Genomic DNA, 27,748 nt, shown 5'->3' with positions numbered 1-27,748 from the left:
GTCAAAACGGCAGTTCTACCTGAACTTAGAGTTTTTCCCTTCCCGCAGAACTATAAACAATACAGGCGCGCAAAGTCTACGGATTCTAAACTTTGGTAAATGTTTTGATGCTTCCTTTTATTTGTCCCATATGAGCTCAAAACAAGACTGGACCACAACTAAGTGTTAAGATGGAATGTGATTGGACCCGAAAATGGACGCCCCGTTTGCTTTCCAGGGTCTGTGAGGGACTTTTTCAGCCTTTGTTTTTTTTTTTTTTTTTTTTCAAACTTTTGTCTGAAGTTTACTCATCCGTGTCAGGCTTCACGTCTAACATGGTGTGGAGCTCTTCGGGAGTGTATCCCAGCAGGCTTTTCAAGTCACACACAAAGCGGTAGACGTAGCGCTTGCCGGACGTCTTGTGGATGATGTTTTTGTCATAGTAGTAGCGTAGACCACGACTCAACTTCTCGTAGTTCATCTTGGGCTTGTTTTTCCTCTTGCCCCATCTGCGTGCCACCTAGAGGTCAGGGAGACACGGGTCAGGATCACAAACACACAAAGAATCGGCGAAATATCTGGATGTTCATGAGATTTATAAATGATACCGTATGGTTGGCGTGTAACGAACACCAGCCAAAAAGCCACACTTATTATTAAATGTTTGCATCTACCCAACTACTACACATATACAATACATGTAATTCATAAACAATACATATAACTTTTTATTTCTTTTTTTTTTTCTACTTTTGAATCAATATTGATTAAAATTGGTTTTGTACATTGGTAATATAAGTATAAAAAACTATTGGCTGTTATTGTATCAGTTGTCCAAAAAAAAAAATAAATAAATGTGAGTGTAAAAATACATATTGGCGAGTCTCTATTACTAAATTATTCCCACATTGTACCATTGTATTTATTTAGTATGTCAATGTATTTCAAAGATATATTCAGTTATTACCAATGTGCCATTGTAATTATAGTATCATTGAGATATTATAGCTTCCAATAATATCTTTTAATTTTTTTTTTTTTTTTTAGATTTTCAGTTTTCATTTTAATTTAATTAAATTTTATTTTATTTTTGTTATTTTATACATTTTTAATGTCAATATACTTTGTATTTCTTTTTATTTCAGCTTTAGTCATTTTAGTGCATCAAGTTAAACTAAGTGATGAGAAATAAAATCAGTTTATTTATTTATTTATTGTACATTTTAGTGCAGTTAATATTTATTTCAAGCAACTATTTGTAATGGTTTTAGTTAACATAAAAACCCCTCTTTATTTGGAGAAAAATAAAATAAGTAAATACACACACTTGTTTATTTGTCTGTTTGAGCACGTTTTGAATTTATTTTCTTTCTTTTTTTTTTGGAGTCTAACCCTCCCCAACTACACCACCAGTATGTTGACTGTATAACCACTCACCTCATCAGGGTCAGAAAGCTTGAACTCCCAGCCGTCTCCAGTCCAACTGATGAAGGTCTGGCAGGATTTGTCTGTCAAAAGCTCCAACAGAAACTGCCACAGTTGGATCGGTCCACTGCCTGAACAGAGAAACAATACCATGACTTAATACAATCCTATGGAGGATTTCACAACAACCTTATACATGGATCATATATCAAAGTACCATGTTATTACCATTCTAGACTTTTCAGTTCTAGATTCCCTACTGCATTAGTGCATTAAGTTAGTATTTGTATCTTGGTCCAAACAGAGTTTCACATGCCATTAGCTTTATGTCACTCTGCCTGAAAACAGAGATGGGTGAGACACAATGGAGTATTGACTGGCTACTGCCTCTTACTGCATGTCCTACTTGAGCTTTGGACTCTTTATGTGAATTCCAAAGCACTGACATCATTTGGATTTAGCCCAAGGCTAAATATCTGGTGGATAAATGTGTTTGATCACGCAAGCCATGATGTATATGTCTGCATGTCGCCCGGGTGTATCTGAAAGCGCACATGTGTGTGATGTCGACATGTGTGTGAACGGCTGTGTGGGTGTGAGAGAGAGAAGCCCTTGGCGACCATCTGCAAAACGAGAGACTTTTCTCACAGGCTTTAACAGTGCATTTGCCCCTGACCATGCCGGGGTCAACTTTAAAGACTTTAGCCTTTCTGCACGGTGACATATTTAAGGAGACATTTGAAATATTGCATTTGTGCATTTTAATGCAGTTGATTGTGAGAAGCAATTTAAGGACTAGCATGAGGGGTTTATGCGGTCATATTGACCTATAGTGCAAGATCTATCCTGCAAGGGCTTTACAGTGTGTAGGCAGCAGCAGAGCAGCTCGTGCACCCGTCTAGATAAGCTTTGCTTTTTCTTCATCTTGTGGTTTGTGTGCATTAAAATGAACCGTCACTTCATATCACACCTGCTGCAAAACAAGAGCGAAGTGAAGAAAGACTCTAAATTCCCTGCAAAAGCCTTGCAAGTTTAGGGATGCACAATATAAGCATGCCATATTGATTATCAATTGGTAATATTGAAGATGCTTACATTGATCAGTGGGCTATCAATACTGGTTAATTGTGCATGCCAATTTACCCTATTTTTACACTTAGATTATCTCTGACGTCATTTCAAAGCAAAATCTATCTATATATATATATGCATGCATATGCATATGTGTATATATACACACACACACACACACACACACACACATATATATATATATATATATATATATATATATATATATATATATATATATATATATATATATAGATATATATATATATATAGATATATTTTTTAGATATATATATGTTTTTTTTATTATGGTATATTATTAATTATGGTATATTATGGTAGAATTATGGTATATTGTTATTTTTTTTTTAATTATGGTATATATATATATGTGTGTGTGTGTGTGTGTGTGTATATATGTTTGTTTTTTTTAATTATGGTATAATTAATGTTTTGATGTCAATTCAATAATTCACATTTAAAATGATTTCAATATTTATTTATTTAAACAAAGTAGTATGTAGAAGTGTAACATTCTTTATTTATTGGTTATGAGCAATAAAATAAAATATAAAATGTGTGGGTATATGAGCATTTAAAATGATTTTTTTTTTTTAAACAGTATAGAATTTTAATCCTGTTCATTGACTTCCTCAAAAAATAAAATAAAATAAATAGTGTAATCAGGCATAACTTTACTACTGGTGCAACTCTAATTTCTATGCTTTCTAGGTTTATTTTAGATGAGCACGTCACATTATTACGTAGTTTGTGTGCTACATTTATTCAGTTACCTAATCTGCATTACTCCTTTGGTAAATTGAGCGGGAAAGCAACGCACACGCAAACTAAATGGTGATAACAGTAGACACAATTCATTCTTAGTGAATTCCCCACTGCGTTACACCCAGCTAAAAATATTCTTGCCGATAATGCAATAAAACACTAATGCAATTCTGAAACAGATTATCTCATCAACAATTCAACAGTTCATTCTAACCCTCTCCCTCTCTGTCTGTCTGCCTCTCTTTGTCTCCATCTAAACATATGAATCACTAAAATCACTCATCTGGATCAATGTAGTAATCTGTTTATGTAGGTAAATGCATTAAAACACATTCCATAACCTCGGCTACTGTAACACACCCTCTTTAGACCCAAAGAGGCCGGGAATGGAAAGCAATCGGTCTGTCCTTTACATGTCTGAACCAAACCCTCAGACTGACAGACAAATCCACCACTGACTTTCAGCAAAGCTTTAAAGTACATTAAAGCCACTTTGCTTAAAGAGAGTGTATGATTACATCACATCACACAAGCAAAGGCAAGGATTTCTGAAAGCAACCTGGATTTTTGTCCAGTATTGAGTTTAAAAGGAGCATTCACATTAAGCAAGGTTAATAAACATTATACAAAATGTATTGCTCATTGCTAGGTAATGCATTAACTGGACCTTACTGTAAAGTGCTACCAAAGTAATATTTATTTATAAAATATCATTATATTTTTTAATTATATTGTTTTGAATTGGACCACAATATTAAGTCACATAAACTAATTTTATGGCATTTTTGTCATTTTTTGAGTTAGACCTCCCCAGTCCCCCATTCACTTTCACTACATGGAAAAAACAACTGTGCTAAACATCCTTTCACGTTCTACGAGCAAATGATGACAGTTTTGTTTTTCTTAGTGAAATGTCCCTTTAATGTGTGCGTGTCTTTATAAGGAAGCCGCCCTATAAAGTTAAAAATCAGCCGTCGCTGAAGAAAGTGTGTTGCGGTACTGCGGTTGTACAGCTCTCCTCACAGATCTGATGGATTTGTACTTGCGTATGTGATTAATGATGACAAACATGAAAACCTCAGAGCTCTGCGAGCAAATAGATCTTTTTTGTCACTTGCTGGCTTTATCTACCTCATCTCTGAACTCTGTTGTGTCGACACTGCGGTAACAGGTTCAGTTCTGTCCATTATATAAATATGTTTTGCAGTATTCCTCATGCATGTGCACATACACAAAAACATTTTACGATCTCTTACATGAAATATGGGTATTATGTCTCTTTTTTGAGCTCGGATCTAGTATGGAGAATTCTAGATCAGGTACAGGCAAACCGGTCCTTTTAAATGTTCAAAGAAATCTTAGCTTCCCAAAATAGAAACGCAATGCGCCATGCATAGTGAGTGGGGTCTGTGTGTTTGTTCTTTTACGGTAGGCAAGTGTTCTTGCATTTTCAGATATATGAGCAGGTAGGTTTGAGACATATGGCATAAGGTTAAAAAAGCCCCTCGAAGATGGCCCGATAAAGGAGCTCTCATCTTAAGTGCACAGGGCTGCTATCACTTTGTTGCTGCACCCTCTGTTGCCAAGACGACCTGGGAAATGGGTTGAGATGTGGGCCGCAGATAAGGAGTACAAGATGAAAACAGCAGAAAAAGACACGGAGAGCTGGTGGCACTGACAAAAGCGACGAGAAACAGACAGGGAGGGAGAGCGAGAGAGCGAGCGTCTGCCTGTGTTTTCATGCGAAGAAGCCGGGGTGTGGCATGTTTGCTGGTACACGAGTCGCTCGCACAAGCCGCCGCTGCAGTCGCACTCACAAAAAGACTGCCATGACATTCTTACAGTCATGTAACAAATGTGGCTCTGCGGTTACGGAGTGCACCAATGCATTCAAAACTGGTGCACGACTTGTTCACCGATCCAGTAGCAACCTTGTCCCAGTAACACGAGACGAGCCGTCTCATTGAGCGGGACACATGCAAAACTTGTGATTCCAAATGCTTGCTGATCACAGAAAACATTCTGTTTTTCATCATAGATGTTTCATTTGTTGCTGTATGTATATATGGCATACGATATCATATATTTATATGATATATGGAATAACATCATATGCTATTTGATAAGATGTTATTTGATATATAATATCGACATCATATGGTTTTTGATATATGGAATATATCATATGGCATGCATATGGTATTTATAGAATAGGGAATAGCATAACATGCTTTTTTGATATGACATGGTAAGCATGGTAAGAGTTGATGAGATATCATATATATGAAAAAAAAAAAAAACATGTTTTTGGATGTGATTTATAGCATATGATATGGTATCCAATATATCAAATTATGTATGTTATCATATATAGAATAATATATTGTTTTTAATATAATATCGCATGCAAAATGATATATAATATGATTTATGATATCATACGGAATAACATGGTTGTATACATGATATACAAAATATGATATGGGATATGATATAAAATGCTTTTTGATATGATATGGTATTTAATGTGGCATGATTTATGATATGATAGTATGCAGTGTTGATATGATTACTAACATTTTTTTTTTTAAATATGATATAGCATAAGATATCTCAAATGATATATTATATGGTATGTGATATCATATTTACATTGTATTTCATTGTACTTCCAAGATTACTATGGTAATAACTGTGGTATATGAGCAAAACAACAGCAAAAACAGTGCCATGCTATTTTTTTCTTTTATTATTATTATTATTTATTATTTAATTATCCCATACTTCAAATAATAGCATGCCAGTACCATGGTAAATGTCCAAAGATTGTATTACCTAACAATAATTCCATTGTACCAAGCTCAAAACCATATTAATAATAGTATAAAAGTACTAACGTTCATAAAGTTGTTGTTGTGGTCCCTGATGGTGTTGTGTATGAATGTGAAACTAGGCTATGTCTCAAGTCACAAGGCTTTCTGTCATTGTACTTATTTGAATTATGACTCATTTGGCTTTTAATGCATGAGTAGGTTGTGTACATGAGCAGTGAATGATTGAATTCGGGTTAATGCTGACCTGTGTAGCCAGCGAGCGCAGCCGCCGGGATGACCGGTTTGTCCTTGCTGAGGTCCGAGCGTTCCCGTACGTAGTCTTTGAAGGTACCCTTTGGTTTGTGTCCATGCAGTGCGGTGGGATAGTCCTCCGAATCGAAACTGTCGTAGGACGGAACTCTCTGTAGGCTGTTGAATGACGACTGACTACTCCAGGACTGCGTCAGCCTGTCGCAGCTCTCGAAACTGTCAATGCTCTCAAATGAATCTTGGCCTCCCAGCTTACCTGCAATGGAAATTGCATTATTATTAAACATCATTCAGACATTTTTCATTCCATATATTCAAACAGACAATGTTTTGAACATGTTTGATGCATGTTTTATAGAAAAGAGGAGCATGTACATTCTTTAAAATATCTCTAAAGAAAAAAATAAATAAATAACAACAGTGGCTGAATATTTAAACTGACAGGCTTTTCCTTTAAAGATCGGGGGCCTCATTTATAAAAGCATGCATACAGTGATCCAGGGTTATTATATTTAACTAAAATTGAAATCATTAAAAAAAAAATTGTTTCTTAAAATATGAACGTAAATCAAATCAAATCTAATAAAATATACAACAATTCCTGAATTGTTCCTAAAAATTAATTAATGATTAATTAATTTAATTGACGTATGTATTACAAAGCAGTTACGTGTTGTCATATATAATAATATTAATGCAAATTATCTGTACATTTAAATAAACAATGTTGTATAATTTTTAATTACTGGTATATAGGAGTGCAAAAAGTTTGCATGCTTGCTTTTCAGTTGCCATATACATAAAGAACATTTTCAAGTCATTTTTTGACTTTATAAATCCTGATTTGTTACTAATTGTACATGTGTTTTATAAATGAGGTCTCTGGCCTTTATTTTTACCCATGAATCTTTGGTTATAGAGAGTGCAAAATTTGGCGACTACACCAGCCAGAGAAGTTCACAAGCAGTCTAGACCCAACCACGTGGAAAAATCCAGAACTGGTCCACACCACACTGTGTTTCTCTTACACAATTTTCATGTGGAAATATTTGGGTTTTCTCTAATTGGAAGAAAATCAAAACAAATTGCTTCTCTATTTTTGGCCAAGCTGGAGATAAAAGGCTGGTCTCGATTGAATGTCAATTACAGAATGAAAGATAATACAAGAGCTGGGTCTGATCCTAAAATCCTCAATTGAAAAATTGAAGCCACATGCGAGTTTGGTGGCACCACAAATACTTTCCCACACAGGAAAAACACAGCGCCGTTGCCAAAGCTGGGATTTACTTCACAGAAAGCCTACGCGTACCTAGAGGGCGAAAACCCCAATCTCTGGGTTGTTCAATAATATACAAGCGACTTTGACAAATCTCGACGTCCAATCCAAATCTCAATCATTTGTTCAGCTGCAGGATAGTTAGACAGGCAGTCTGTTTATTCGACGAGGAGGAGCGAAACCAGACCTTAATGAGGTAAAGTTACTTCATGAGAAACCGGAATGCTCTTTTCACGCTTTACACCTCTCGCTCCTTACGAGAACCTAAGGTTCACAAAAACACCAGTAACGTAACCTCATACGGACGCCTTGACACAAAAGACGGCTACCAGCGCAGTGTGGCTTCAACATCTCTCACTTTGAAGCAAACAGCTTTGTTTTTCTCTCCTTTTTCCCCCACCGCAGTTGAGAGCTTCTCGAGATGGTGTAAGATAGAACCACAAATAAACCCAACGGTCTACTTCATTCCCTGGCAATGCATGCATAACTTTGGTAATGCGAGATGAGAACGGCGTTTCGAAGACCACACACTGCTGATCACTGTGGGGGTGATGGGGATAAATTTAAGCCCCGATGGGAGATCGTAAACATGCATCTAAGACGAAAGGAATTAGCTTTTGTCTCCTGAACATTTATTCAGTGTTAATCTAGACCTTGAATGAATGCAGTTTCATTTCCATCGAAACACACAACCTTTGGCCCATACTCACCTCTGCTTATGCGACCCACACACATGTTGTCAGGTGACACAACTTCCTGTTTGACTGAAAAGTAGTCTCCCTGCAGTGGATTGAGAGGTGTGTCTCGCAGGATAACGTTTGGATACTCGCTCTCGTATTTGAGCGACAGCAGGTCTTCTGAGCTGATCGGGTGAAGGGTCTGGTAGGACTCTGTGATGAAGCTCGGCTCCGAGTACTCTGACGGAGGGACACACTGAGGATGTTCAATGCCATAATCTGGAGGGGAAAAAATGACAAAGAAAAGATAAAATGTAAAAATAGTATATGCATAGACCTTTCCAATTCAATGACAGGTCATAGTGACCAAGGCTATCTGGATAATTATCTAAAAATAAAACAATAAGCAATTTCATTACTTGAAAGAAAATAAGTATAGTCTGAAATAAATATAAAAATAAAATCTTATTCAAAACTACAACAGCATATCAATTATATAAAAATAACACTGGTCTGCACTATAAAATGAAGTATAATTAGTGACAAATTAAGGTTTTGATGTCCAGTCTGCACTACAATTGCCATGTTTGATTTAAAAGCTGCAGCAAAAGTGAAGATTCTCAATGAATAATGACTAAAACTTGTGTGATGTATCGGTCACAATATCGGTACAAAATATCGGTTAATGGTCAAAGTTAGAGATTATTTATTGTATTGGTCAATATTAGATTTTTTTACATTTAGATAACACTGTTACTATGCAAATATACAAATATTAGCAAATATTAGTAAATACTGATACTGATACTAAGCAAGCATATTATTTTTTAATGCTCTACATTATAATATTGTGATTCCTAAATTCACTTGTAGCATTGAAAACAACTGATTTTATTTTTATTTATTTATATAAATGTTTTGATTTATTTATTTATTTGTACTTACTTAGACAAAATAATTAATATCAGTCATTTTACAATTGCTTCATCCCTTTCATGATGCTTTTTAGTGCTTTTTAGTTTTATAGAAACAACGCTTTTGTTTGTTTGTGGATAAGATCTATGTGAATTGAAGATCTATTATACATCTATTATAGATGAAATACAGGTTCACTCTCAAAACAAAGAAGGTACAGTTCTGTCACTGGGGCAGTACCTTAAGGTACAAAAGTGAAAAGGTACAAAAATGCAATATTAAAGTACTAATATGTGCCTTAAGGTACCAATATATAATTTCAAAGTACTAAAATGTACCTTTAAGGTACTAATATGTACCCTTTAGGGGTAGGTAAGGTACACACATGTACCTTAGGGTACCGCCCAGCGACAGAACTGTACCTTTTTCTGACAGTGTTTGAATGACATAAGGGTGAGTTAATGACAGAAATGTCATTATGGACAAACTGTTCCTTTACGACAAAGCGTTTCTTCAAATGCCTTTACAGACAGATCATTTGACATCTATTACAGTCATCACCGAAGTGCTGAACGTGTCTTCAGGTACTGATGATGCAAAATGAAAGAAAGGACAGATACGCACTGAAAAAGTAGTCTGAGGGGTAGCGGGATTCCTGGAAACTGGAGGTCAGACCGTTGACAGGGAAATGCTTTGGGTCTTCTGTGTGAAGAAAACACCACACATCACTGAATTTACGCACTCTTGCAAAGCTGAACGTGTTGTATAGCAGATTAGATTGTGCGAATGCAACAGAAACTACTCTGATATGCATGTTAAAGTGGAATTTACTTTGCAGGCTTTCGAAACATGACACCACTTGCATGCTACCAGTATCAGTATCGACAAATCACAGCAGAGATAATAAAAGTCTAGATAAAATGTATGCATGTATGTGTACATCATATATATATATATATATATTTTTTTTTTTTTTTTTCTGAAGAAAATTTACTGTATTGTATAGGGTGCATCGACTGAATCAAACTTAATTTCCCCCCTTGGTGCGGATCTTTTGGGCAGGTGTGAATGCAACAATCGCTCTCAGGTGAAGACCAAACAACCGTACCAAGACCCAGCTGTAGAGTTGGACTCGGTCCATTTCCAAACAAACTCTGGTACGTTTGAATGGACGACCTTAAGCACATGTGTGATTTTGTTTACAGCTTCTAGTTCACTTGCAAAAAAGGCAGTGTAAAAGTGAACCGCACCGAAAAAAAAAAAGGTCCGAACCAAATCAAGTGAACTAGCGGACTTTCCTGGTGTGAATACACCCTAACTATTTTGTAAAAATCACTATTTAAATAAAGTTACCACTCAAAATTCTGATGGGATGAGCTGTATTCAGAGTGTTAGATATATTCACACCTGTGACTCTACAGTACTTTAGTCAAATTCTCTATTAATATGTCAAGTTTTGGCAAATTTATCACAAAGCAGTTGCTCATTTTCACATGTAATAATTTATAAATCACATTTTAATAAACAATGTTACAAAAAAAAATTCAGATATACTCACACCTGAGACTGTACAGTACATCAGTCAAATTCTGTATTGAAGTTTTACATTTATAATTTAGAAAAAACAAATAAAATAAATGAAAATGAAAATAAAATAAAATGTATTAATAAATTAAATTTAAAATAATAATATATTATTCATATAATTAATAAAAAAATAATAAGTGTACACATTAAAATAAGTTAATTAATATAAATGTAATATTTATTACAATTCACATTACTGTCATTAAAAAATAAATAACAATTTACTGAACACAGGGTAATTACTGTTAACTAAAACGTAAAAGAAAAAAATAATAAATAAATAATTTTACAAATTATTTTTTTAGCTAGTTGCCAAACTAACTAAAACTATAAATAAATAAATTATAATAATGACAAAAACACAACAAAATTGCAACAACAGCAATAAAAACATTAAAATTAAAATGAAAACAGAAAAAAAAAATTACTACAAAAACTATAACTGTATCTCAATGATACGAAAACAGCACTGATTGAAGATTGGTGTCTTTTATGAGGCTGTGAGGATGTCTACCTTTCTGGAGCATCTCTAAATGCTCCCAGAGGATGTCGCCCACAAAGTCGGGTGCCAGATCCAGGAATCGTTCTTTGCCTAATGCGCAGAGATTGGCACCGTCCATGCTGAACTTATGGAAGTCCACATTCTTCAAACTAAACTCATTTACAGTCCAGGTCAACCATTCTCTCACGTGAGCCTCTGTCCACTCACGGGGGTCTAGAGAAGATGAAGGAAACGGACATGTTACATGTATATGCAATTTGTATTGTATACACAGTATGACATACATTGTGTGTACTGCATCATATTTAAGAAAGATACAGTATGTTTATAGTGAGCTAAGCAAGCATGCAATAAAATATGAAGAAACTAATATTGTTGATGCATGCAATATTTTAGTCACAGCGGCTTGTGTGAAAATATCAGATGATTTTGCTATAAATTTGAAGCCACAATGGGAGGAACTGAAACAGCTGTAATTTTAGCTTACAGACCTACACACCAACTCTCTCTCTCTTTCTCGACTGTGCACAAACTCAACAGCTATTTCCAGACAGACGCAGACCCGACACAGACTTCAGCCTCCCCAGACACAGCAAGCAAAGCCATCCTGTGGTCTGCCATAGTTTGGAAAGCATAATTCATAACCTCTGCTGCTTCAGAGTGCCATGTGCCTATCTAGCAAGATCTCTTTTTAGGCAATCTGATTGTGGCATTTCAAAAACAGCCTAGTGCTACAGAATACTGAGCCAGAAACCAAGAAAATATACAGCTTTTTCAGTTTCCCTAGTTCTCTTGTTCTTTCTCTCTCTCTTTCTGTCATTCCTTTCTGTCTTATAATAATCAGATAAATAAGAAATAGGAGGGGGGAAATAAGTACCATTCATTTATATGGTCAATGAGTTCTCAAAAGTGATTTTAACATGAGTTTTTAAAGGGAAGGTCCCCTTTGAAATGAACTTTTGTCACTATTTACTCACCCTGATGTTTTTCTAAACCCGTATGATCTGCTTTTGTGTTCCATGGAAGAAAGAAAGTCATATAGGTTGGGAACAACATGAGCGTGAGTAAATAATGACAGTATTTTTATTTGTAAAACAACTTTCCCTATGGATATACGTTTTAGTATAGAGTGTTTTTATTTAGAAGTGCTGTAAAGTTAGACCTTTTGGGATGGAAAGCCGCTGTTGCTCTCTGGTGAAACCGCTGAATGTGGCCAAAAGAGCTTGTGACATCATTTCTTTACTTCCTGGAGTCAGTAAGGGAACATCTGCACACTCCAGATCTGTTGGACCAAACAAAGACAAATATGTCACACACGTTCTCAGAACAGATTAACTGCAGATACAGTATATTTCACACACACACACACACACACACACACACACAAATAAATAAATAAATAAAATAAATTAAGACAGGTAGGTCAAATAATTAAAACAAGTAGAATAATAATAAAAAAAAACAAGGCAAATAAAAATAAATAAATACATTTTACAAAAATAAAATAACAACAAAATCAAGCCAACTCAAATACACTTCAAGTCATGAAATGTTATCTTAATTTATATATCTTAATATTTTATTTACTTATTTTTACTTAAAGTAAATAAAACATGAAAACCAAATCCAGTCAAATCAAATAAAACATACGACATTACTTCAAAATATATTACATTTTATGAAAATAAAGTCTAATCAAATAAAAAACTAATTTAAAATTTAACCATTTTATTTTAATTTTACTCATTTTATTTTATTTCATAAATATATGAAAAAAGTCAAATTAGCCAAAAAAAATAAAAACTATATTTCACAAGATTTATAAAAGTTTTACAAAAACAAATACATTTCAAGTCAAATCAAATAATGCACACACATATTTTATAAAAATAAAATACAATCCCAGATCTCACTTTCAATTTCACAAAATCACTGTCCAGAGGTAATACAAATCAGTCAGCGTCCAGAACTACATCTTTATCAAATAAAGCAAGAAAACCACCACACTGTAAAAAAACAAAAAACAAAAACACACTTTGTTGAGTCAACTTATATATAACAAATAATTTGTTACCATGCAACCTTAAAATTTTACTAAGTGAAAACTTAGATATTTGATATTTGAGTTGACTAAACAAACAATTTGGTTGGTTAAACTTAAAATCTGGGCTTGTTACCCAGCTGCCTTAAAATTTTAAGTTGAATAAACTCAAATATCTAAGTTGTAAATTAGTACAACTTAACATTTCAAGCTGACTAAACTTTTTTGAGTTGACTGAACTCACAATTTTAAGGCAGCAGGGTAACAAATAATTTTAAGTTGACTCAACAAATTGTTTTTTACAGTGCAGCCTTAGCATCCCGCACTTAAGCATAGTTATCCTACAGGCCTACACACACTATCCGCCTCCAACCTGACCTCCCAGACTGCTGCTCAGAGCCAAGGACATTCTGCAAACACACCAAGTGTGTCACAGGTCAGATTCTACATCGATGACCACCTTCCCACAATCCCTTCCACCCTCCAAGCTGTCCCATCTCTGTCTCCAGCCATAGACAGAGGGGCCTCTGTTGGCAGGGGTCAATAGTTAGGGGTCATAGGTCATGACAGAGGGGCGATGATGTCACAGCAGGCTGCGGGGCGCTGAACAGACAGCGCAGTGTTGGAAAGCTCGCCCTCTTTGCTCGTGGGCACCCAGCAGGACACAGAGAGGGCTTTGATGAGTTAAACAGTGCCCGATGACTTCCACTGATCCAATTAGGACTGGCGGGGTGGCGATTTGAGAGAAAAGAGGGTCTAGGAAAAAAACCCTGAGGGTTTGAAGAATGTCACAGGGCAGAGCAAAGAATTTGCCAAATGGACAGTAATGCGATCAAAAACACAAGGTGAGGGGTGATTATTCTATTACTGGTGGCCGTCAAAAATGCCCGACTGTGACTCAGGCACAATGAATTTGTCTGGGAGCTAAATGCACAGTCCAGACTGTGGAAAGCGAACACCCTGTGTCCTTTTTTTTCTTTTGCTGTCTGTGACTGCTTTTCTACTGACACCCAGATGTTCTGGCATCTCTGCGCGGTTTTGAAACTGCCAGCCCTGGGCGCCGTATGGGTTTGCGCTCGCTGTTGTCGATCCACATCACGACATAACCCAGCCAGGAATGTACAACAGCTGTCCCTCCTAACCTCCTTCCCTCTCCTTCTCCTGATCTGCAACCCCGGTTGACTCAAACAGGGAAGGATTTGCGGTGATACATTATGCAGAGCGTCTAAATGGAGAAGAACAATGCAGTGCTCTCGTGTGATTCGATTAGAGCGAGATGCTGCAGTCTCCATTTACAGTGTTTAATTGTGCATTAGAGAGGCCATTCTACCAGCTGGACGTCGGAGGATTCATTCATTGCAGAAGAGGGCCATTTTCACATTAGGTGATGCAAGGCCAGAACTGGCAAAAAAGACTCCGAAAGACACTGGTAAAGTGCAAATGTTCCTTTTTTCTTTGTAAAGTAAGCATGTTGTGTTTGTACAAAATGTAGCACACAAATTGCAGTGAGGTTTTTATATTAGGGACAATGCAAAGTGCTTTCTGAATGAGAAAAAAACAGCCTGGTGGTTTGAAATGCTTGTGTATTTAGATTTTAAAAGCCAAATGACAGCTCTTATAAGCTGTGCATTAAAACATAGAAGGTTCAGAGGATGCTATGAAAATCAAACCAGGAAAAGCATACACTGAGTTTATCTTTCTGTTAATGTATAAAGTATCTGTATGGTTCACTTGTATTATCTTGCATGCTCACTTTGCGAAAACGATGTTTGTGCAATGACACCTGAAGTCAAAAGGATAGCTGCCATTTTCAAAGAAAAGCTCAACAACATTGACAGATCTTATCTGCATGCTGTTAACACCAAAAGAGCAGGAAGACACATTCTGTGAACTCAAACGCTGGCCAATCACAGTCATCAAACAGTATAAAGAACTTAATCAAACACACTCTGTCTACTCTCATATTCATTTTAGCGAATCGGTCTATTCTCATGGTTCATGCAAATGAATGATTCACAGGTCAAATATGCAATTCATTTGATCAAATAAATGATTCACAGACTCATTTTAACATCTTTGTTGAAGGCAAATATTTAGGTCAGTATTCACTCATAATATTTCTGAATTTGTTTTTTGTTCAGTGGTGGTTAAACTTAAGCTTTCCACAGTTGATCACATTCCAACATTATATTCTCAAATGAATCATTAACTCAGCATGTGAAGTTCAATGAATAAAACAAGGATTTTATTCATTTCCATAGAGAGTAACTATACATCGCTAATAGCTGTAGATATGAGTCCATGATAATTCTTTCTACTCAACCACATAAAGCACAAAAGATTCTGGGTCCACATGGAAAACCTTCATATGATATGGAAACTGTGCAGGTGTGCACTGGCCAGTGTGGATGAGTGCAAATCTCTGTATTAGTCAGAAGGCTGTGAAATTGTGATTATGGTCATGAGCCCCTGGTGGTCTCATGGAGTCGGGTGTGGTGGGGAGGGGTCGGATGATTCACTTATCTGTAATGTGAGAGCATCCAAGACAACATGAATGGAGTCCCCAAAGGGATGACATCACCGTTGGCATGACCACAGGGCCCCGCCCACCCTGTTCATTCAGTGTTTTCAGTAATATATTCAGTTTAATGACATGTACACTCTAGCCAAGGCCGATCTACAGCCTTACAGATCACACATTGATGATAGTGTTAATGCTCCATTCTAAAATTAGACACACTTCAAAGAATGTGTGTGTGTCTGCATTTGTGTGTATGAGGGCTCTGTCTTAAGTGCGTGAGAGACAGAGAGTGGGTGTGTAATAAAAGCCAAATAGCTCATTTGAGTTTCTCAATAGTCTGGATGGTATTTGAGCTTCTGAATGCTTTTTTGTGCTTGGTGTATTTGTGTCTGTATGTCAAATTAGCATATCTTACCCTCACATGCGTTTCCATTTTTCACTTTCTTTCTGTTTCAATTCAGAGTTGCATATGCCATCAAATTCCAGTCAGAAAATTAAGTTGTTTGAGGGTGTAGACCTCAGTAGAAAAGTTGGGTTCTGCTCTTTGACAACTGTGTCTCAGCAGGGTGTCAGGGTGGCCCATAAAACACCTTCAGTTCTTTATCTCTTGCTCTATCTTTTCAGAGCGTGTCACAGCGAGACTGTTAAACCTGGCCTGCATGAAGGAAGGCCATTCACGTAGCAGATCCGCAGTGAACAAGGCACGGTCAAGGGTGGGGGATCCAGTGAGAGAAGTGCTTGTTCTGCCTACTGTTTAGATTTCCATCTGAAAGCATGCAGATCGGGCCGGGCCGAGACAGGAATAGCAGCGGCCCACGATCGAGATCCCAAAGGCTGCGCAGAGCCCGTCCACCCCGCCGGGGTCACGCGTCGGGGGCTTTCCCGCCCTGGAACACTGTGGCTATTCTTAGAGACCCAGCCAGTGGGTGCCCTGGGTTCACTAGATGGTCTCACCTACTCACACACACCACCATCAGTGTGTCGCATTGAGCATGCACATCACAATGACTGACAGCAACGACTTCAAAATGGGCATTTTTTGGCAGGTTCTTTCTTACACAGTTGTACAGCTAATTGTTCAATCTGTTAGGGCTGAATTGGCACCTCTATCGCACCTAGAGCTGCTGCTGGCAAAACATAACTGTTTGAACTACCACAGCCTAGCTTTGTTCAACTGCTTTTTTTCTACTGCCCGCAACTATCATGCTATGTATTACAGAGATACATATAGCAATGCTACTATGCATATTGCAAAGTAAAGCGGAGGCGGTTTGCAACATGCAAATTGTGAGAGCGCAACTGCATTGCAGGAGTGAACACCTCCAAAAGACCATGAGTGCACTTGGATCAGTGAATCATACTGTTTACATTTCTGAACAAACAAATACTGATCTTGACAAACAGTTTACTCTTTCAGCGACATTCTTTCTCGAAACCTCCAATAACCTTCTCTAAGTGTACCTGAAATTGCAGCGCTTCAAGAGGGGGAAAAAAGACATGTTTCCAGCACTGGATATAAATATGTCCAAAAGCATTTCTGATCAAAGTGAATTCATACATGAGTAGTCAGTCATGCCTGAGCTAAGTTTATGAGCAAGCAGCTTTCAGTATCAGGGAAATGAAGGAAGGAAAGCTCTGCATGCAATTAGCAAGCTAATGGCTAATGGTTTCTGCTATTGTGGAACCAGCCGATGGCCAACAGATGCATTCTCGGTAAATGAATTCCCCACAGACCGCATTGTTTTTATGTATCGTGCCACACATTCCTGCCTTGTTTTACAATTGCTAATGTGGATGGGATTTCTGTGTGAGTTTGTTCTGTATTTGTGACCTAAAAACCAATGTGCCTTTGAGTTCAGTTCTAAATGGACCAATTACACAATTAACTGTACGCAGAGAAAAGTGCCACAGCTGTAGCAATAAAAAAAGAGTTCACGAGCCCAAAATAGATGAATGGAAGGCTGGAAAAGAAGATGCAATTGTTCTGAAATCCACATCGAACTGCGGAGCACAACGTATCATCAAAGTGAATAAAGTGATACATCATTTCAGTAGAATTCTCTATGGTGACAAATGTCAACATCTAATGTGTCAGAAAGCAGAAGTGTTGAAAAGCAGAGAGGCATGCCAAATTAAGTCTCTGCAGTTCTCTAATGTGTAAGAAATAGTTTAAAATGCTTTAAACTGGTTCCATCTGAACACTCTCATAGGCTAAAAAAATTCTGACTAACCATGCTCTGTGGTTTTATGAGAAAGGGGCGAGTTGTCAAATCCCACCATGCTCAACTGGTGTAAGTGAACAATGTCAAAGACTAGCCCTCATTACGACCGCCTCTTGGATCCAGTCCAGACACCTACACACGCCTTTAACCGCTCTCGTCCCTAAATCGCCCGAGCAGAGTCTCTCTGTCAGAAATATGTAGATAGCGGGGAGAAGGTTGAACGAGAAAGAGTCCCAGCTGTGGCGGCTCTTGCGACTGCCAAGGATCATGTGCCTTCTATTCAGCTGTACATCAAGTAGCACTCACAAACCGAGAGAGACCATAAACCTAGCTACAGCCAAACACCTGGACCTCAGAGAACAGCTCAAGATCTCATATGTAACTAGACTGGTGGCCAGAAGCATTCCGTCAATATGCCCCTAAGGTAGGAACTGTGTTCATAGAGGTGAGACAAAAGTAGGATAATTACAAAACCAGCTCTGACTACTGAGCCCTAAAACAGGTGACTTGGTGAAAGTGCATACACCGATGGGAGAGTGGAATCTGGGAACAGGTCTTCCTCTACCTCCCTGAGTTGTGAGACACATAGCCAAAACCAGTCAGGATGCCGCTCTGATCTCAAAACCAGATCCGACGCCACCCTCTATGTCTCTCTGTTGTACTCGGTAGACATCTGCAAAACAGCCACGGTGAAAAACAAGAGTGGCATGGAAAGACAGGCACCGGTCCGGCTGGCGTACTCACCTCAAGGGCCTCCCACCACCCAGGAGGCGGTCTAGAGCCCACCAGAAAGCCTTGGAGGAACTGGGTAGGACTAATGTCTTATGGGAGGAGGGGTGGGTGCTGGAGTCAGCACGGCAGGGGCTGTGACTCAGTAATTAGCCTGTAGCACGCGGCGGGGATGAGAAGACAGCACTAGGCAGACGCCACATCAGGGGCCAGGGAGACGAGGCAAGAGCCCATGTGGCCCACAGACGGTAGAGAGACAAACGCAAGGAAAAAAAGAGAACACAAGGGAGAAAATGGGTGCTGTAAAATGTTGGAAAAAAAATACACCGTGGTTGTTATTTCTTCCCTGCTCTGGGACATGCTGTGTCTTTTGCTTTTGTTTTGGTCTTTTGAAGTTCAGAGAAGCAGGGCCAGAGATAACTATTGGGAAGACTTCAAACTGCAACACAGTGAATTGGGTCAGAACGGCTTCCACAAGCATGGCGCAATGAAAACGGCTCTGACGTATCATTCGGTCATTCTGACGCATGTAACGATTCGGAAAAAGTTTGTTTGTGCCATTAGCTAGTGCCAATAACTTGAACGAATAAAGGCTAGGACCTCCCTTCACCCTTTGATGACTACACTTTAAAGGGAACAATAAAAACGTGTGTTCACCAGAAAGAATTTTTGACAGGGGAGTCATGTAGCCAGTGGACATTCTGTGAAGGGGGAGTCATTCACTAACAGTAGGCAAGACACTGATCTAACAGTGTTTCATCTTAGCCTCAAGGCCTGAGTCTGGTGAATCGTTTTTTTTATCAATCCAGTTACTTCTAAACCATTTGCATGTCTTACACCTCACATTAGTAGATTCTGTTTGAAGTGACTCGTACGCTGTTTACGACCTGCGTTCAGGCCGAGTCATTTGTTTGGCTCCACCACAGACACGCATCAGACAGCTGTCAGGTAAGCAAGGCATGCTTAGGCCTGGCAAAAGTGCGACGAGTCTGACACAACAGAAACCTTTCTGTTATGTAACTCAGGAATCCAGGCCATTTTCAGATACACCCTCGAAAAATTTGCAAAGATGACTGTCTGTTTGAATTATCATCTCTTCACACTCCTGATAATGCTTGGATACTGTTTTTGCTCTAGTCCTCAGTGTGTGGGTATCTAAAGTAAGGGTGTATCAGTGGGGCCTAGCAGGGGATCGGGATGAGAGTGCAGTGTCTTAATCAGATAAATGCGGGCAACAGGCAGCCCACCCAATCCCCAGACATTCCTGTCACTCACTGAACCCTGAGACGGACACAGGGCCAGAGTAAAAAAGACAGAGAACGGGAAGACCAGATATCCTCATCAAGGGTTATTTCTCTAGGCCGAAATGAGTGGGAGGTGACCCCTGGCTGTGTCTCATGTTGTTGCTGACTCATTTCACTGTGCTAAGTAGTCTTTGGGCAAAGATGAAAGGAGTGACCCCATTGTCAAGCATTTTGACTACGCCCATTTCAAAGCAAAGCTCTTTTAGAAGATGCTGAAGACTTCTGGCACAGCAGAACTGGCTGGGTAGGAACAGCACTAGCCATTTTAGTAGCAGATGTTACATGGGTTTATCTTTGACCATAAGGCCGTTCTAACATCTGTGCTGCGCCACAACACATGATTCATACTTATGAATGACTTGCGGGCTCCTTAGCAGGTCGCACGCTCAATCTTTTTCACGTAAACACTTTTGCTTCCAGACTCTCTGTGGGTTCTTGGAGATCGTTTTGTGCTAACTCCATACGCAATCTTATTTTAGCAATTCCATTAATGAATGTAAGTGTGTTTACCGAGGCTGTCCTGTTCTTGTGTAGGTCCCATTGTCTCTTCATGCACTACATGTCTCCGGGGTAAATCAGATAATCTTGACTGAACTCTAAACAACTTTTGTGTGACTCTTGATTGAATTCAACCATTCATCACATTTGTATAAACAGAGTCAAAAACCAAATGGGAGGTGGGGGAAGGAAGGCTTGTTTTTGTACTAGCCGTTGTCTTCAAGACAGAGCTCGCTTGTCTTGATTTAAGACCCAATACAAGCTGGGATCAGGTGCTTAATGTCTACGACCTCTCCGCATTAACAACGCGTGCATGCTGGAAACTATCATTTGTGCCAGTCTGCCAGAGCTTCACACTCCTACTAGCACTTTGTGCTGAACATGGAACCCACAAGATGCACATATCCATTCTTCAAGAAGACTAAAGTAGCAGACCAGCATGTCTTGCGTGGATTTCACAGTCTTTGCCAGTGGACTCTGTTCACCCTGGCCTGAACACTCACGGTTGACTGAACTCGAGGGAGCTCGTCTTGAGAAATTGTTTTGCAAGATAGCACGATGTTTTGGCAACCCCCGCTGCAAGTATCAGCACTTTTTTTAACAGCACACAACTGTTTTTCCATGCGAGGAGAAAGCTTGTGCATGTGTGTTGGAGAGTGTTTGCGCATGATCATGTGCCAGTGTAAATGTAAACTCTGTGACTGTGTGAGAAAAGAGAGCAGGCCCTCGTGCATGCAAGAATATGCAAGTGTGGTAATGATTCATATCGCATCTTGCACATCGCGCTGGAGTCATTATGTTTTAGCTTTCGTTCTGACATGCTTGCAAAGGTACATGCCTTTTTCCATGATGTATTAACAGCTGGCGGTGTGAGGATGTGTGTGAGAGGTAGGGAGTCAGAATTCTGCGTCTACAACCACCAGCTGTGGTCGAAGCCAGTCAGCATTTTATCGTAGGGAAACTAGCGGCCACTGAACTCACCCTGCCCTTCCGGGCCAAATAAAGGGGTCATATTCTTAAAGAGTCCACTGGGCCGAGGCATGTGCTAACATCCCACTTGCATACTTGTCGCTTTATTCCAGTCCTCAGGAGTACAGAAGGGGAGTGTGAGGCTGCTTACTGCTTAACCAGCATGGCATCTTTCCTCCTTCTCTCCCTCCCTTTGCCCTGGTCAGGCATGCGGCCCCTCCTGAGCCGGGCTGGGTCAGCGGTGGGGGTTAATGGATGTGGTATGAATGGACAGTGAAGCAGCATCATGACAAAATTCATTCAGTTGACACTGACCACTCTTCAGCCAAAAGGGAAATTCCCTGCCATGACATGCATGTGTGAGATTGCACAAGCACACTCACATCAAAACACAAAGAAAGAAAGAAAGAGAAACTTTAATCACGCAGTAACAAGGAGGCCTATAATATCTGCATAAAAGGAAAGAAAGCCCAGGGCTCAGCCAATGACCAAATAATGAACTTACACTAAATGCACAAGCACATTAGATGACGCAATGTTCTGAAAGTCAACTTGACATGAAAATAATCACTCTTGTAGGTAAAATTCAAGCCTGCTGGTCATGCATGGAATGAAACACGACTATGTAAAGTGTGTCATAAGAGGCCATGTGTGGCAGTCAACATCAGTCTGGGGGCAGACTCTTCATGTACTGTATTTGCTAAATGATTACATTGCTCTCATTCTTCCACCGCAGCAATGAAAGGGTCTGGTTTTGCACATAATATCAGTGTTGCTGTTCAGATGATTGAAAAGACAATGATATGGTCTGAAAATCCTAATATAACATCACAGTATTTAACCCATTTAATCCTGAAGAGTTGTGATAAATCAAAGTGAAGACTGACTAAATTTCATAAGAACATTTTTACATGACTGGAAAGCTTGATAAAAGAAAGCACGTAAAATATGTCATTCTGTTTAACAAACCTGATTTCTATAACAAAGTACAAAAATAATCTATTATTGCTCTCTCATGACCATACAATACTTAAGTGGTCACATTTGTGGGCAGTGGGAGAAAAAAAAAGATGAACATCTCAATATGTAACTGGCTGATTTACATAATAAAACTGGTAGACAAGGGTCAAAAATGTAGCAACAAAAAAGTGAAAAAACTTATTAATCAATACCCTTTTCCCACAACTGCCTGATAATACATTATCTTAGTCTGTTGTATGCAACTTTCTACCGGGTCTTACTGAACAACTAAGCAATGTTTCCCCACTGGTTACAACTGTGACTACATACAAAACATATTCACTAACTTGGTTACGCTAGAAGCAAACTACATGTGCTCACTTAGCTGTGTAAAAACCAATGGGTTACTATTACTATATTACATAATAAAGATTTTTTTGTATACCATTAAATCAAGGGCTGGCACATCTGGAGCGCCGCATGCAGGCTGTTATACCTGTCTATCACTCGCTGATCAAAAACATTTCATGGTGCACCGACTTTCGGAACATTTCTGTCTGACATCAAATCATGACTGTATGTTACATTATCTCGATTTCAATGCATTTCACACAGACATTACCTCAGTATGCACAAAAAGTTACTTATAAGTGACTGGACAAGTGACGAAGATGCATTTGCAATAATCTAAAATCAAAGCGACAAGGATGAGAAAACGATTAAAGTACTTACCGTCTACTTTTTCAGATTTTATTATAGTTAACGGCTTAATATCGACAGCTGCCGTCATGGTCACGCATTCAATGTAGAAAGTCTGTTTGTATGTTTTTAGTCCCAAATGTGTCCTCCAAAGTCCGTCTATGTGCCTGGAGTTTCTTAAAAATGACACAGGTTTCCCTTAACAAGATCCGATCTCTGAAGTATTGAAGTGTCTCTTTTCCTCCCTCTCTCTTTCTCCGTTCTATCTCAATCACTCTTTCATTCCCTCCCCTCTGTTAGTTACCCCGGTCCAGGGCGGTTCTGTGTGCGGCACGGAAGAGGCTGATCCCCGCGTAAGGGGGCGGCGTTACTCGTTGATTCAATTCAATTACACTCCACTCTGCTGTCTCTCCCTGGACGCGACCGATGACGCGACGCACGCGACGCCACAACTCTGGAAGCGTTGAAGCTGCACGTCATCTCAAAACGTCCACCAAATCAGCTGTGAGCTCAATGTTCAGTTCAGCAGCAATAAAATGGACGATTTACTATGTGTTTTTCCATTTTTAGCGAAAATCCATTGATATAAACATTAACTTATTATATATATATTTTTTTTTTTTAATATTTATTATTGCTATTATTAATATATATATATATATATATATATATATTTTTAATCAAACACATAGCTTTTTAACAAAGGTATCTAAATGTGTTTTCTATTGAAATAAGATTCCATTTAATGATTTTCCTTAAAGTTTTAATGAAAAAAAGTGAATGAGATTTTTTTTTTTTTTTTTTTTTTTTTATGAAAAAGATTATTTGTTTGCTTTGGAAAGATGATGATAAAAGCTGTAATAAACACAGTAACTGATGATAGAAGCTGAAGGTGCATCACAACACGTCATGGTGCTTTGGAATAGAGTAGACACTCCCAGTATGGACTGTTTTATTGATTGTCACAATGTAGAAAATTATGAATTGCTCTGGCTGTTCTGTCTCAGTCTACCCTTCTTCTCACGCTGCATCTTTAAGAGTGAGAGGAAAATTTACCAGTCCTTCCAATCAGCACACACCTTCTTGTTTTCTACTGGCTGTGCACAAGACTTCAATACACGGTTTCCCACGATTGTGAGTCCTATGTAAATACAGTTATGCCACCACTGAAAAATCAGTGTAAACACTTTTCAAATGTAGCTTTTGCATTCCCACCCCTTGTTTTTGCACTAAAGTGAACCTCCACCAATGAGATGGAGCGTTGCATTTCAGCGTACGGTCACCAGGGATCATGTAGCTGTGATTACATCTGACCTGGAAACGAGTTTGGTCATTTCTTGGGCACAATTGCCACTTCAATAGTTATGGGAACTTCCCATTTGTTAATTTCACTTACTGTTAGGGTCTTATTCAACACAGAGAAGCTGATGTTGACAAAGAGAGTGGTTTCACAAAGAAATGGAGGTCACATCTTGTCCATTATCTGTGCGAATAGTCTTGAGCAATTTCTTCAGACTCAAAAAAAAAAAAAAAAAAAAAAAACACACACACACACACATAAGTAAAAATGTTGCCTAACTACACTGATGCAATCTACTGCTGAAAGTGTCATATCACCATAATAGCTCACAAAAACACCCATGTACTTGCGTGTGCTGTTCTTTGGTGATTTTAAAAGCTGAGACATGCTGACCTCCAAATGATGAATGCGACACACCTCACTCTCTCAAGGAAAAGCTGCCAAGGGCAAGAAAACTATTCAGTCTATTTAAAAACACAGATAAACAGTGTAATCTGTGCTGGCTCGTGTTTTAGTATCCCATTCGTCATTGTGAATGGCTGATGCTACGCTCAGTTGAACTCTCACCGGAGCACCAGAATCACACAAGCAACAAAAGAGGATAAAAAACATGTCTCCCGTCTGGCTAATAGTCTGCAAATGATCTGAAAGTAACGAGTGCTCTCATAATTTCGACCCAATCCTCATAAACACCTCAGTGTATTTCCTGCCCACCTTGACTAGATCAGTAAAAATCCCAACATAGGATTTTAAAGAGGATTCTCTCGCCACACCCGCAGCGCTGGATCTGAATCCTAGCCAGCTTTCAGATGCCTGCATTACTAATAACACCATTAATTAAAAAAAAAAAGATTTTTATTTTTGTCTTTATTTGCATTAAAACAGCTCAAACCTCAACAACCACACTGGTTTCAACTCATGTTATTACCAGTTCTAACTGAATTTTATAAATTGAATCACCAGACTTACAAATTTGAGTAAAGATTGATTCTTTATGATCCCTTTGTATCACGTCTGATTGATGATGTTTTAATGCTTTTGAAAGAAGTCTGTTATGCACAACACAGTGGCAGTTATTTCACCAAAAGTACAGTAAAAACAATTGTGAATATTGTGAAATACAGTGGCATGCGAAAGTTTGGGAACCCTTTGCAGAATCTGTGAAAATGTGAATAATTTTAACAAAATACAAAATGCATGCTATTTTTTTTATTTAGTACTGTCCTGAGTAAGATATTTTACTTCAAAAGTTTGGGAACCCTTGGTTTTCCAGCATCTTTTGCATATTTGAACCTTTTCCAGCAGTGACTGTATCATTTTGAGATCCATCTTTTCACACTGAGGACAACTGAGGGACTCAAACTCAACTTTTAAAAAAGTTCAAACATTCACTGACGCTCCAAAATGAAACACGATGCATTTAGAGCTGGGGGGTGAAAACTTATTAAATTTGAAGGTCAAGGTAAATTGTACTTAATTTGTCTTCTGGGAAACAAGTATCTTCTGTTGCTTCTGAAGGGCAGTACTAAATGGGAAAAAAATGATATTTCAACAAAATAAGAAAAATTTGGACATCTTCATCCTGTTCAAAAGTTTTCACCCCCTGGCTCTTAATGCATTGTGTTTTTCTTTCTGGAGCATCAGCGAATGTTTGAACCTTTTTTAATAGTTGTGTTTGAGTCCTTAAATTGTCCTCAGTGTGAAAAGATGGATCTCAAAATCATACAGTCACTGTTGGAAAGGGTTCAAATATGCAAAGGATGCTGGAAAACTGAAGAATCTGCAGGACCTGTAGAATTTTTTTAAAGAACAGAGCTCAGTTTAACTGAACAAACAAGGGACTTGTGAACAACAATCGTCAAACAGTCGTACATAATCCAGGTAAACACACACAGTATTTCATTTTAATCATTTCAGCTTTTGTTTTTTGTTTGTTTTTTGTCTTGTGGACTATATGTAAATCTTTCATGTAAAATATCTTACCCAGGACAGTACTAAATAAAAAATAACATGCCTTTTGTATGATCTCTCTTATTTTGTTAAAATTATTCAAATTTTCACTGATTCTGCAAGGGGTTCCCAAACTTTCACATGCCATTGTTTTATTATAATTTAAAATAACTGTTATCTATTTGAATATATATTTAAAATGTAATTTATTCATGTGATGCAAAGCTGAACATGATCCCTCAGAAATCATTATATGTTGATTTGCTGCTTGATTATTATTATTATTATTATTAAAAAAAAAAAATAAAAAATAGACACCACTGTGTTTGCATTAAAACAGCTCAAACCTCAACAAACATATATCTGCTTGGTTTTTACTCATGTTGTGAACAGTTCAAATTCAATTTTATAAATCAAATCACCCTACTTATGGATTTGAGCAAAGATTGACTTGCGTCTAAAAGGAGGTGAATGGAGGCGGAGGGATTAGGGCCTGCGACTGCGTTAACTTAATTAGTTGCCATGGTAACAGATTGCCCTTGCAATTTTCATGTGCTGATCAGCTCGTTTCCTAAGTGGAGCCCAACGGTTTTGACAACTGTGGGAACGGCTGCCTAGAACACTTAGCTACGTCATCGCGGATTCGTGCGTTTCCGTAAAACTAATTCTGACCTCCCGGATTTTCCACAAAGAGCTTCGGCGATGGAAAGCTGAGGTAAGAAATGTGACCAGCTCAGGTCTCTGTATTCAGAATAACCCTATTAGTCGGGTCAATACTAAGCTGCAAGTACGATGGTGCACATCTGCGAGCGGTGCTGAGAGGCCGGGGAGCCAGCGTTATTGATTAGCTATGGATTTTTAAACAGGGATTCTTCAGAGTGTCCATTAAGCTGTCTGGATAGTGTTTCATCTGACAGATATGAGCGATTATGGAAATGGCTGAGCCTTTATGGGGCTTCTGTGGTCGCAAGAACCCGTCAATGAGAGCTGGAAGGGGGAAGGGACCTTAATGGAAGGAGGAGATCTCGCACTTCTCCCCCTTCTGTCAGTCACTCACTCACTCATTCACTCGTTCGCTCGACCCCCTCTCACTACTCCGCTTTGTTTTAAGTCTTAATGAGCTCCTTGTATGTAGTTTTAAAAGGACAGACCAGGCTCCCTTGCGCCCAGAGGCGGCCATTAAGACTAATGGGGTTGCTGACTAATATCAGAGCCAGAGGTTGCTGAGTGGCCCTTTTTCTCCTTTTAAGAAAA

At 38.4% G+C, this 27,748-nt stretch overlaps 1 protein-coding gene across 6 annotated transcripts in view; it reads right to left on the bottom strand.

Annotated features, from left to right (window-relative positions):
* Positions 1–241: 241 nt before the first annotated feature.
* The window catches only part of ets1 (v-ets avian erythroblastosis virus E26 oncogene homolog 1), a 49,310-nt gene continuing 21,803 nt past the window's right edge, over positions 242–27,748 (bottom strand). The window contains exons 1-9 of one of the 6 annotated variants that reach the window (XM_051134758.1): positions 23,278–23,552; positions 12,464–12,583; positions 12,279–12,305; positions 11,314–11,514; positions 9,837–9,914; positions 8,331–8,576; positions 6,340–6,600; positions 1,417–1,535; positions 242–499 (exon numbers count right to left, since the gene is read on the bottom strand). In XM_051134758.1, the coding sequence (XP_050990715.1) occupies positions 284–499; positions 1,417–1,535; positions 6,340–6,600; positions 8,331–8,576; positions 9,837–9,914; positions 11,314–11,514; positions 12,279–12,305; positions 12,464–12,583; positions 23,278–23,335 (1,326 nt within the window). In that variant the 5' untranslated portion in view covers positions 23,336–23,552 and the 3' untranslated portion in view covers positions 242–283. Of the gene's footprint in view, positions 500–1,416; positions 1,536–6,339; positions 6,601–8,330; positions 8,577–9,836; positions 9,915–11,313; positions 11,515–12,278; positions 12,306–12,463; positions 12,584–23,277; positions 23,553–27,748 lie in introns of those variants that run through there. The other 5 variants (XM_051134754.1, XM_051134755.1, XM_051134759.1 and 2 more) reach the window with 5 other exon arrangements.

Source organism: Labeo rohita, chromosome 18, assembly GCF_022985175.1.
Source record: "Labeo rohita strain BAU-BD-2019 chromosome 18, IGBB_LRoh.1.0, whole genome shotgun sequence".
Taxonomy (NCBI): Eukaryota; Metazoa; Chordata; class Actinopteri; order Cypriniformes; family Cyprinidae; genus Labeo; species Labeo rohita.
This window is presented reverse-complemented; position numbering and strand designations above follow the sequence as displayed.